This window comes from Chiloscyllium plagiosum, chromosome 11 (genome assembly GCF_004010195.1).
Source record: "Chiloscyllium plagiosum isolate BGI_BamShark_2017 chromosome 11, ASM401019v2, whole genome shotgun sequence".
Taxonomy (NCBI): Eukaryota; Metazoa; Chordata; class Chondrichthyes; order Orectolobiformes; family Hemiscylliidae; genus Chiloscyllium; species Chiloscyllium plagiosum.
The window spans coordinates 2804891-2818168 of NC_057720.1; the positions used below are offsets into that span (position 1 = coordinate 2804891).

Below are 13278 nucleotides of genomic sequence, written 5' to 3' on the forward strand. Positions count from 1 at the left end.
ATTTTCCAGAGTTCGATTGATTCGGGATCAGTTCCTGCGGATTGGAGGGTGGCTGATGTTGTACCACTTTTTAAGAAAGGTGGGAGAGGGAAAGCAGGAAATTATAGACCAGTTAGTCCGACTTCAGTGGTGGGAAAGATGCTGGAGTCTATTATAAAGGATGAAATTACTGCACATCTGGATAGTAGTAACAGGATAGGTCAGAGTCTGCATGGATTTATGAAGGGGAAATCATGCTTGACTTATCTTCTGGAATTTTTTGAGGATGTAACTCTGAAGATGGACGAGGGCGATTCAGTAGATGTAGTGTACCTGGACTTTCAGAAAGCTTTTGATAAAGTCCCACATAGGAGGATAGTAAGCAAAATTAGGGTTCATGGTATTGGGGGCAAAGTACTGACTTGGATTGAAAATTGGTTGGCTGATAGGAAACAAAGGGTAGTGATAAATGGCTCCCGTGTGGAATGGCATGCGTGACCAGTGGGGTACCGCAGGGATCCGTGCTGGGACCGCAGCTTTTTACAATATATGTTAATGACGTAGAAGATGGTATTAGTAATAACATTAGCAAATTTGCTGATGATACTAAGCTGGGTGGCAGGGTGAAATGTGATGAGGATGTTAGGAGATTACAGGGTGACCTGGACAAGTTAGGTGAGTGGTCAGATGCACAGCAGGTGCAGTTTAATGTGGATAAATGTATGGTTATCCACTTTGGTGGCAAGAACAGGAAGGCAGATTACTACCTAAATGGAATCAATTAGGTAAAGAGGCAGTACAGAGAGATCTGAGTGTTCTTGTATACCAGTCAATGAAGGTAAGCATGCAGGTACAGCAGGTAGTGAAGAAGGCTAATAGCATGCTGGCCTTCATAACAAGAGGGATTGAGTATAGAAGCAAAGGGGTTCTTCTGCAGCTGTACAGGGCCCTGGTGAGACCACACCTGGAGTACTGTGTGCAGTTCTGGTCTCCAGATTTGAGGAAAGACATTCTGGCTGTTGAGGGAGTGCAGTGGAGGTTCATGAGGTCAATTACTGGAATGGCAGGACTACCTTACAGTTCATGAGGTCAATTACTGGAATGGCAGGACTACCTTACACTGAAAGATTGGAGCAGCTGGGCTTGTATACCCTTGAGTTTAGAAGACTGAGAGGGGATCTGATTGAGACATATAAGATTATTAAAGGATTGGACACTCTGGCAGCAGGAAACATGTTTCCGCTGTTGGGTGAGTGCCGAACCAGAGGACAAAGCTTAAAGATACGGGGTGGATCATTTAGGACAGAGATGAGGAGAAACTTCTTCACCCAGAGAGTGGTGGCTGTGTGGAATGCTCTGCCCCAGAGGGCAGTGGAGGCCCAGTCTCTGGATTCATTTAAGAAAGAGTTGGATAGAGCTCTCAAGGATTGTGGAATCAAGGGTTATGGAGATAAGGCAGGAACAGGATACTGATTAAGGATGATCAGCCATGATCATATTGAATGGTGGTGCAGGCTCAAAGGGCAGAATGGCCTACTCCTGCACCTGTTGTCTATTGTCTATTGAATATTCATTTTCCAGGCCCTGATAGGAAAAGATTAGAAGAATATCGGCCAAGTGTAGGGAAATGGGGTTAGCGTGGATGGACATTTTGGTCGGCCTGGTCCAGTTTGGGCCGAAGGGCCTCTCTCTCTGCTGTAGAACTCTGTGACTCTGTCTGAAGAAATCCCTCCCCATCTCAATTCCAAAGGGTCATCCCTTCATTCTGAGGCTGTTTGCTTGGGTTCGAGTCTCTCCTGCTAGAGGACTCAGCTTCTCCATGTTCCTTCCACTGAGGTCTTCCTAACTATTGTACAAGTTTCAATCAGATGCCCCCTCATCCTTCTAAACTCCACCGAGTACAGACCCAGAGTCCTCAACTGCTCCTCATATGACAAGCCCATCATCCCCGAGATCATTCTTGTAAACTGTTTTTTTGTTAGTAGGAACAGGAACACTGGGTAGCTTGGTTGGCAGGATGACTGGTTAGTGATGCTAATAGCATGGGTTCAATTCCCACACTGGCTGAGGTTAGGGTGAAGGTCCCACCTTCTTCAACCTCTGTCCTTACCTGAGGTATGGTCAAAAATCACATGATGCCAGGTTACGGTGCTATGGGTTTATTTGAAAATTTTAGCTTTTGGAGCACTGCCTCTTTGGGTGCTCACAGCACTCTGAAAGCTCGTGTTTTCAAATAAACCCATTGGTCTATAGCCTGGTGTTGCGTGATTTTTGACCTTGTCCAACCCAGTCTGACACCAGCACCTCCACGTCATGGCTACATGCAGCATGGTGACCCTCAGGTTAAACCATCACCAGTGCTCTCTCTGTCTCTGTCTCTGTCTCTCTCCCTCTGTCTCTAATAAGACAGCAGCCGATGACACTGTGGTACTTTAATGAGTTTCATTAGTCGCCACAATGTGGAAAATGCCAGCTTATACGTGGCTCAATTTTTTTACAAGATAAATTCTTCTGGGACTCTGCAGGAGAAAGCTGCAGAAAATGGGACTTCTTTCAGAGCTAGCACAAACATGATGGGTCCAAAGGTCTGTCCAAGGCTGTGCAGCCCTCTGCCCTGAATCTATGGTTAGGTTAATATCACACAGACAGGGTGTTTAAACTTAATATCCATAAGGTTAAAAGGAAGAAAAACATTTGTGGATGGCTTAGGGAAATATTTGCTTTGTATATTTCTCACACATGTGTGCCATTGTGTTTATGTTACATTTAAAAGAAATAGAGCTTGAAATTTAACTACTTCCAGATCTTTTTCAAATCATTCCAGAACTTTTGATAATTTGAACACATCGTCCTCAGTTCCTCAGCCACTGGGGGAGCTGGACAAACGCTGGATTTGAATTTTCGCTGGCGAGGTTGTGTCCTTTGGCTGAAATTTCGTTTTGATTTCCATCTGATCAGCAGAGCTGAGTCAAATCAGATTTGGGGCATGTGGAGGTGACCCGGCTGACTTGTGGCAGTGTGACGTTAGAGACTGTGCATGTTCAGCCTGATTCAGGCTGATGCCAGTGCGTAACAGAACAGAACCATATGGCCCCCAACCTGTTCAATCAAGTGGTGCACTTCAACGTATTTTGTTTAAAAATTACTTTGCTGAAATCATACAACCAAGAGGAGGCCATTCAGCCCCTCAAGCCTAGTCTGTCATTTGAAAAGAATTCATATGTTGACCTGGGACTTAACTCTTATCTAGAGACCCTGATACAAAAATGTTTTAACCTTAATCAAAAACAGAAACTACTGGTGAAACTCAGCAGGTCTGACAACCTCTGTGGAAAGAAAGCAGAGTTAACATTTCAAGTCCAGTCACTCCTCTTCGGAACTGTCGCATTTGTGCTGAAGACAAAGTTGGGGAAGGGGAGGGATGAGCAGATAGGTGGAGACATAGCCCAGAAAGGTATATATAAAGGGGAAGGTAAACACAGATGGCAGGACAGGACTGAAGAAAAACTGAAGGAGTGATAATAAGAGCTAAGCTTAGGAGAGAATGGGTGAGCTGTACTGAAAGCAATTGATGTAATGTGATAATGGGCCTTGGAGCACGTGGGAATAAGTAACTGTGCTAAAACCAACCCATTTCATAACAGGACCAGGTTACAATCTTTGTTCAAGATATTCCATTTGCTTCCAAATCAATCACTTTTTTTTTGACAGAACAGAATCAGAAATTGCTAGAAAAGCTCAGCAGGTCTGGCAGCATCTGTGGAGAGAAATCAGAGTTAACGTTTCAGGTTGAGTGACCCTTCCTCAGTTCTGATTTCTTTGAGAAGTGATAGCTCTACTTTCTGTCCACAGATGCTGTCAGACCAGCTGAGCTTTTATTCTGATTTGCAGCATCTGCAATTCTTTTGGTTTTTACTTTTGACGGAGACAGTTCCACAAACGGGTGGGGGAATGATTTCTGACAACCCCCTGAATGGCCTGGCTGGAAGTGGAAGGTTCCGCAACTCCCACCCCCCGACCCGACCAATTCTCTCAGCTAAAGGGAAACCAAAGCTAGGCTGTACAAACTGTCCTCTTAAATTACCTGGAATTTAATCTTCTGGTGAGACTTTCAGTGAAGACCTCGAAATGAACGGTATTATTGATTGATTGATTTTAATGTTACATGTTTCTCTGTCTTTTCCAGGGCTTTCCAGGGGACATTGGCTTACCAGGCCCTAATGGACCACAAGGTACAAAGGTACGTTAGCAGGTGAAATATTGGACCAGTTATTCCAGAGAAACTGAGAACGTTGGAGGTGCTAAAAGGTCAGGCAGTTTGAGAGAGAAAGAGATAAAGTGTGTTATTGTACATTGTGCTGTCAGCAGTGTTGGAAATGGGAGAGCAGGTAAAATACCACCATCGACAGAGCCAGCCTGATCCCGCAAACCAGAGTGGGATGGCAGCAGTAGGTATTGTGCCATTCTGAGCTCTTTAGATTTCTTTTAAATTCATTCTTTGGGTGTGACAGACTAGGCCAGTGTAGGAGTGATCTCTCGGAGGCAATAAACTTCAGGAGACAGCAGAGTTTGGGCACATGGTAGTTTATTGAAGCAGTCACTGGTATAAAGACTATCCCATTCGATGGTTCAATGTGGGGGCTCAATCACCCCCTTAATCTTTGGCTCAGATTGGAAGAATGATGCTCTGATCCTAACACAAGCAAATTTTCTTTTATACATTTTCTTGTCGCTTTAACATGGTAGTACATACTCCCTCTCCCTGTATACTATTGGTTAATTAGTGCTGGGCTTTTCAACTATGATTGGGGTTTTCTGTATGAGTAATTTCTTGTTTCTGTGATCTCATTGGGCTATTTTAGGCCATTGGGTCAAGTTGAACTTTGCATGGTTACCAGTGACCCCCATCGCTCTCTGTGACATCTGTGTCTGTTCATTCAACTAGCTACTGTCCGTTTTAAGAGATAATCTTAGAATCCCCAGTGTGGAAATAGGCCCTTCAGCCCAACAGGTCCACACCGACCCTCCAAGGAGTAATCCACCCAAACCTAATCCCAATTCCCCTACATTTACCCCTGATTAATGCACCTAACCTACACATTCCTGAATACTTTAGCATGGCCAATTCATCTAACCTGCACATCTTTAGACTGTGGGAGGAAACCGAAGGAACCCACACAAACATGGAGAAAACATGCAAACTGCACACAGTCTTCTGAGGCTGGAATCAAACTCGGGTCCCTGGCTCTGTGAGGCAGCAGCGCTAACCACTGAGCCACCATGTTGCCCTTTTCCAATACTTGTAATTAGATTTAAACTCTTTTTTTAATGATTTATATCTGTATATGTGTGTGTGTGTTAAATCTATAATTTATTTGAAAACTGTATCTATGATTATCTTGAAGAATCTTTATTAAAACTTACACATAAGATTGATGAGAAAAATCTTAAGAGAAACAACAAATCAGCGTGAAATATCCATAACTGAGGATCGCAGTTTCATATTGTAAATCCAGTCTCACAGACAGACAACTACTGTCCTCTCATGCCGAGAGTACAGGGTTTTCCCACACTCCCTAATTTTTGTTAAACACAAACTTGTTGGGATTTTTGTCAGCCATTTTATACTGCTTTGTCATGGGTGGCCCTGACTGCTAGCATTGATTGCTCATCCCTAATTGTCCAGAGGGAGCATGGAATCATATGTAGGCCAGACTGGGTAAGGATGGCAGATTCCCTTCTCTGAAGGACACTAGCAAACCAGGTTTTGCCTGACAATTATTTTGTGGCCATCATTAGTTAATTCCAGATTAGTATTTTTATTCAATTCAAACTTGACCATCTGCCATGGTTGGATTTGAACCTGCGTCCCCGGTTCATTGGTGATCCCTCTGGATTAATAGCACAGTAACCATATCACTAGGCCACACCTCCCCTTTACCTTCTTTGATGTGGGTCAGCATTTATCTGGTGGCAGAAGAGGCTACCAACACAGCAGGCATCATTGTATGGGTCCCTAACTGGGCATCTGGGTCTATCAGAAACACCACTTCCCCTGCCCCCCCTCACCGCATTCCCCCAAAGGTGTAAGGTGACAGGTCGGTGTGAGGCAGGTGGAGGTCAGATGCCCATGTGGTGTGAGTTTCAATGGCAGATTAAGTCCAAAGGGACCTCCTCTTGTTCCTACTTCCTATGTTTCAAAGGCTTCCTGAATCATTCAACCATACAAAACACAAATACAAGATGCTTAATTCCTTAAGTTTCTCTTATGTAGCAGTCAGTCTGAAGTAAGTATAATTTTGGCTAAATCTGATGGACTTTCTTTTGATTTTTTTTTCTGTGTGTGTGTATACCCACATGTGTATGTGTGTGTGTGTGTGTACCCGCATGTGCGTGTGTACCCGCGCGTGTGTGTGTGTGTGTACCCGCATGTGTGTGTGTGTATATATACCATGTGTTTGTGTGTGTATGCGTGTGTGTACCTGCATGTGTGTGTGTGTGTACCTGCATGTGCGTGTGTACCCGCATGTGTGTGTGTACCTGCATATGTGTGCGTGCATATACCACGTGTTTGTGTGTGTGTATACATGTGTGTATACATGTGTATGTGTATACTTGTGTCTGTATACGTGTGTGTATACCACATGTTTGTGTGTGTGTGTATACGTGTGTGTATATATCACGTGTTTGTGTGTGTATATACCACATGTTTGTGTGTGTGTATACATGTGTGTGTATATATACCACATGTTTGTGTGTGTGTATACATGTGTGTGTGTATATACCACATGTTTGTGCGTGTGTGTGTATACGTGTGTGTATACATGTGTGTGTATATATATGTGTGTGTGTATACGTGTGTGTATATATGTGTGTATGTGTGTGTATACATATGTGTGTGTATACGTGTGTGTGTATACGTGTGTGTGTGCATATACATGTGTGTGTGTATACGTGTGTGTGTGTATACGTGTGTGTGTGCATATACATGTGTGTGTGTGTGTGTGTGTAACTGTTTAGGGAGCTCCAGGTGACAGAGGACCATTAGGACCCCAGGGAGCAAAGGGACAACAGGTAAGGCCTGGAGGAGGTTTCTGTGGGTCATCAGGGTAGGGGTCACCTCTCAAACGTAGGAGCAACATCTGACTCTTCCTGAAATTCCTACTCGATAAGTAGATCAAATACAACAGATCTATAATCTAGGCATTTCTTGGCATGTCTCCTTTAAAGTTATTGCAAGAAAGATTTGCATTTGTATAGCACCTGGCCCAGCAATAGAACATTCCTAAATAAATGACAACAAATAAAAAGACTGTTGAAGTTTAGTCCCTGGTATGCAAATGGAGTGACCAATAAGAGGCACAGCAAGCTTTGACAAAAAAGCAACATGACTATCAACAGATCATTTGTTTGAGGATATTGTCAAAACTAAAGGGAAAACTCCCTTGGTCTTCTTTAAAATATCATGGCAGGATCTTTCACACCCAGTACTGACCCTCCAACAGTGCAGCACTCCCTCAGCACTGACTCCCTAAACAGTGTGGCACTCCCTCAGTACTGACCCTCCAACAGTGCAGTACTCCCTCAGTACTGACCCTCCATCAGTGCTGTACTCCCTCAGGGTAAAAACAATGACTGCAGATGCTGGAAACCAGATTCTGGATCAGTGGTGCTGGAAGAGCACAGCAATTCAGGCAGCATCCAACCAGCAGCGAAATCGACGTTTCGGGCTTTTGTCCGAAACGTCGATTTCGCTGCTGGTTGGATGCTGCCTGAATTGCTGTGCTCTTCCAGCACCACTGATCCAGAATCTGTACTCCCTCAGTACTGACCCTCCAACAGTGCTGTACTCCCTCAGTACTGACCCTCCATCAGTGCGGCACTCCCTCAGTACTGACATCCAACAGTGCTGTACTCCCTCAGCACTGACCCTCCAACAGTGCTGTACTCCCTCAGCACTGACCCTCCATCAGTGCTGTACTCCCTCAGTACTGACCCTCTGACAGTGCTTACTCCCTCAGTACTGACCCTCCATCAGTGCGGCACTCCCTCAGCACTGGCCCTGAGCCAGTGTGTGTGTGTGTGTAACTGTTTAGGGAGCTCCAGGTGACAGAGGACCATTAGGACCCCAGACTCCCTCAGTACTGACCCTCCGACAGTGCTGTACTCCCTCAGCACTGACCCTCCAACAGTGCGGCACTCCCTCAGTACTGACCCTCCATCAGTGCGGCTCTCCCTCAGCACTGACCCTCCAACAGTGCTGTACTCCCTCAGTACTGACCCTCCAACAGTGCTTACTCCCTCAGCACTGACCCTCCAACAGTGCTTACTCCCTCAGCACTGACCCTCCGACAGTGCTGTACTCCCTCAGTACTGACCCTCCGACAGTGTGGCACTCTCTCAATCAACAATTTGCTACCTGTCAAAATGAGACATTTAAGGTTGAAATTGGGACAGATGTGAATAGATATAATATACATGTCTATTGGCTAGAGTTGAAAGTGTTTGTTTGCAATCCGCAATATGAACTTGCTACAGTTTTTAGATTAAGTAATTAATGTGCAAATCGAGCAAGGATTGAAAGTTAACAAGTACTCGTAAGAGCAACAGGTTGTACATGTAAAGCTAGTGGCTTAAATAGGCCAGTATGACCCTCTTGTGGTGCAGTTGCAGTGTCCCTACACCTAGACCAGGAGGCCTGGGATCAAGTCCCATCTGCTCCAGGGATGTGTAATGACATCACTGCACAGGTTGATCGGGAAAAATAGGTTAAGTGACAAAAGAATGAGCTAGCAAATTCTGGAATTTAGAATGTCAATGTTGTTTTATTGTTGAACAAAGACCAAAGAACATTCCAGCACAGGAACAGGCCCTTCGGCCTTCCAAGCCTGTGCTGAACCAGATCCTTGATCTAAACTTGTCAACTATTTTCCAAGGGTCTGTATCCCTCTACTCCCTGCCCATTCATGTATCTGTCTGAGATACATCTTAGAACATAGAACATAGAAAAATACAGCGCAGTACAGGCCCTTCGGCCCTCGATGTTGCGCCGATCCAAGCCCACCTAACCTACACTAGCCCACTATCCTCCATATCTTAAATGATGCTATTGTGCTCACCTCTACCACCTCTGCTGGCTACGCATTCCAGGAACCCATCAACCTCTGCATAAAGAACTTGCCACGCGTATCTCCCCTAAACCTTTCCCCTCTCACCTTGAACTCATGACCCCTAGTAATTGAGACCCTCACGCTGGGAAAACGTTTCTTGCTATCCATCCTGTCTACACCTCTCATGATTTTGTAGACCTCAATTAGGTCCCTCCCCAAACCCCCTTCTTTCTAGTGAAAATAATCCCAACCTATTCAGCCTCTCCTCATAGTTAACGCCCTCCATACCAGGCAACATCCTGGTGAACCTCCTCTGCACTGTCTCCAAAGCATCCACATCCTTTTGGTAATGTGGTGACCAGAACTGTCGAATTGAGTAAGCACATTGTTGAATTAAGTGCCTAGAAATTTCTGAAGAGATGCTGCTGGAACAAGAGGTAACAGGTGAATCCTGTATTTGTAAATATGCCTATTATTAGGAAAAGGATTTCATAGATCACTACGTGACTTGGAATCAAATTAACACCTACATTCAGGAACCAATTTGTGTATTAACAATTGCAAATTTGCCTTTGCAGCAGGATTTTCTTAAGCTAGTCCATTCTGTTCTAACGTCTGCTGTGCATATTTGTGATTGCAGAAGTTATAATCTCTAACATATTTGAAAATTTATCCTTGTTCCACAGGGGGACGAAGGCCCACTGGGACCTCCAGGAAGTCATGGACCACTGGTAAGATTCAAACCTTACAATTGCAATATTTCTCCAAAACAGTGAGCTAATGCCTCACAGCATCACTCTGTGACAACGCCTGCCCCTGAGACCCAGTTTAGCATCCTGTGTTATAAATCCCCTGGTTAAAACCTCTCTCAGGAAAAATACATCACATTCTGCCCCATTGAACCAATTGTTTTTGCATTGGATTCATGTGCAATCAATCACATGTAAAAAGGCCCATTTCCTTTTAGGATTTTTCCTTTTACATTTAGCAGGAAACCCACTTAATGAATCAGAGACGTACAGAATGTTCATTGAAGTTTGCATCTTCCTGAAACATGTGCCAGGAGAATTTAGCTGCAATGAATTTTCAGAAGCAAAAGGCATGGAGAGGGGTTTAAAGTGCTCTTACTTGGTGAATGTTTTGCCCTGGGTTGACATTATTGTCAAGATTTCCATGCTGTACCTGATCTATATGCATGGAGCACATTTGCCAGGTTTTCCACAGGACTGGCATGCAGTAAATGGTGCCAAGACAATCAGCCAACTTAAACCTGAGTGCACGATATCAACATAAGACCATAAGACATAGGAGTGGAAGTAAGGCCATTCGGCCCATCGAGTCCACTCCGCCATTCAATCATGGCTGATGCGCATTTCAGCTCCACTTACCAGCGTTCTCCCCGTAGCCCTTAATTCCTCTAGACAACAAGAATCTATCAATCTCGGCCTTGAAGACATTTAGCGTCCCGGCTTCCACTGCACTCCGTGGCAACTCCAACGGATACAATCCCAGTATCCTCAGCCGTTCTTCATATGTTAGACCTGTCATTCCAGGGATCATCCGTGTGAATCTCCGCTGGGCACGTTCCAGTGCCAGTATGTCCTTCCTGAGGTGTGGGGACCAAAACTGGACATAGTACTCCAAATGGGGCCTAACCAGAGCTTTATAATGTCTTAGTGGTACATCTCTGCTTTTATATTCCAACCCTCTTGAGATAAGAGACAACATTGCATTCGCTTTCTTAATCACGGGCTCAACCTGCATGTTTACCTTTAGAGAATCCTGGACTAGCACTCCCAGATCCCTTTGTGCTTTTGCTTTATTAATTTTCTCACCATTTAGAAAGTAGTCTATGCTTTTATTCTTTTTGCCAAAGTGCAAGACCTCGCACTTGCTCACGTTAAATTCCATCAGCCATTTCCTGGACCACTCTCCCAACCTGTCTAGATCTTTCTGTAGCCTCCCCACTTCCTCAGTACTACCTGCCTGTCCACCTAACTTCGTATCATCGGCGAACTTCGCTAGAATGCCTCCGGTTCCCTCATCCAAATCATTAATATATATTGCGAACAGCTGTGGCCCCAGCACCGGACCCTGCGGGACACCGCTCGTCACTGGCTGCCATTCTGAAAAAGAACCTTTTATCCCAACTCTTTGCCTTCTATTAGCCAGCCAATCCTCAATCCATCCCAGCAGCTCACCTCGAACACCATGGGCCCTCACCTTGCTCAGCAGCCTCCCGTGTGGCACCTTATCAAAGGCCTTTTGGAAGTCTAGGTAGATAATATCCACTGGGTTTCCCTGGTCTAACCTACTTGTTACCTCTTCAAAAAATTCCAACAGGTTTGTTAGGCATGACCTCCCTTTACTAACTCCATGTTGACTTGTTCTAATCAGACTCTGCTCTTCCAAGAATTTAGAAACCTCATCCTTAATGATGGATTCTAGAATTTTACCAACAACCGAGGTTAAGCTGATTGGCCTATAATTTTCCATCTTTTGCCTTGATCCTTTCTTGAACAAGGGGGTTACAACAGCCATCTTCCAATCATCCGGGACCTTTCCTGACTCCAGTGACTCTTGAAAGATCTCAACCAATGCCTCTGCTATTTCCTCAGCCACCTCTCTCAGAACTCTAGGGTGTATCCCATCGGGGCCAGGAGATTTATCAATTTTAAGACTTTTTACCTTTTCTAGCACTATCTCTTTCGTAATGGCAACCATACTCAACTCAGCCCCGTGACACCCTTTAATTTTTGGGATATTACTCATGTCTTCCACTGTGAAGACTGACGCAAAGTACTCGTTAAGTTCTCCTGCTATTTCCTTATCTCCCATCACTAGGCTTCCTGCATCAGTTTGAAGTGGCCCAATGTCTACTTTTGCCTGTCGTTTGTTTCTTATGTACTGAAAGAAACTTTTACTATTATTTCTAATATTACTGGCTAGCCTACCTTCATATTTGATCCTCTCCTTTCTTATTACACTCTTTGTTATCCTCTGTTTGCTTTTGTATCCTTCCCAATCTTCTGATTTCCCACTGTTCTTAGCCACTTTATAGGATCTCTCTTTTTCTTTAATACATTTCCTGACTTCCTTTGTCAGCCAAGGTTGTCTAATCCCTCCCCGGTTAATCTTTCTTTTCTTGGGAATGAACCTCTGTACAGTGAGACTCCCAGTGAAACATGACATTCTGCTTCATTGGGAACAAAAACTAAGATGTCAGCTTTAATTGACATGCAATTGGACGGCAGAATTGCATATCCTTCCTTTATTTTCAACCTCCTGTTAGGACTTGTTGTGGCACAGGCATAGTGCCCAGGACCAGACCGACTTGGGTTCAAGTCTCACCTGCTCCACTGGGGTATAAAAACATTTCTGAACAGGTTGGTTTGGAAAATAGGTTAAATAAGTAAAAATGTTTGTTAGGGGGCCCTCTTGTGGTAGTTGTCCCAACCCCGAACCAAGAGACCGGAGTTTAAGTCTCACCTGTTCCAGAGGTGTGTAATGACACCTCTGAACAGTTAGGAAAATAAGTGAAATGAATTTTTTTTTAAACAATATGTTAACATCTCGTTCAGAAAAACACCTCTCATTCATGAGGACCCCTTAATATACAATATCCTGTTTATTAGGGCAATTGTAGGGCAGCAATACTGTCCAAACCTCTGAGCCAGGAGTCCCAGCATCTAGGCTGCAGAGAAACACTGAAACTAGGAGCAGGAATAGGCCATTTGGCCCATTGAGTTGCTCTGCTGTTCACATCTCACCTCCTCCACAGGGCTGTAATAACATCACTGAACAGGCTGGTAAGAAATATCGACTGTCTTTCATTTTGAGGATGCCAAAGTTGTAGAATTTGGATGAAGGGGAGACGATGGCCTTGTGGTGTTATCTCTAGAATATTCATCCAGAAACTCAGCTCAGCTTCTGGGGATCCGGATTTGAAACCCAACACGGCAGGTGGTGGAATTTGATTTCCATAAACACTCTCTGGACTAAGAATCTACTGACAACCAAAAAACCATTGCCGATGGTTGGAAAAACCCATCTGGTTCATCGATCTCCTTCAGGGAAAGGAACCTGCCATCCTTACCTGGTCTGGCCTAGACAGGAGTCCAGACCCACAGCAATGTGATTGACTCTCACCTGCCCTCAGAAAGGGCCCAGCAAACTGCTTGGTTCGAGG

At 44.5% G+C, this 13278-nt stretch overlaps 1 protein-coding gene across 3 annotated transcripts in view; it reads left to right on the plus strand.

The window, feature by feature from the left end:
- LOC122554101 (collagen alpha-1(XXIV) chain) overlaps positions 1-13278 on the plus strand; it is a 461503-nt gene that overhangs the window by 274474 nt on the left and 173751 nt on the right. For all 3 annotated transcript variants that reach the window (XM_043698575.1, XM_043698576.1, XM_043698577.1), the window contains 3 exons: positions 4166-4219; positions 7000-7053; positions 9776-9820. In XM_043698575.1, coding sequence (XP_043554510.1) covers positions 4166-4219; positions 7000-7053; positions 9776-9820 — 153 coding nt within the window. The remainder of the gene's footprint in view (positions 1-4165; positions 4220-6999; positions 7054-9775; positions 9821-13278) is intronic.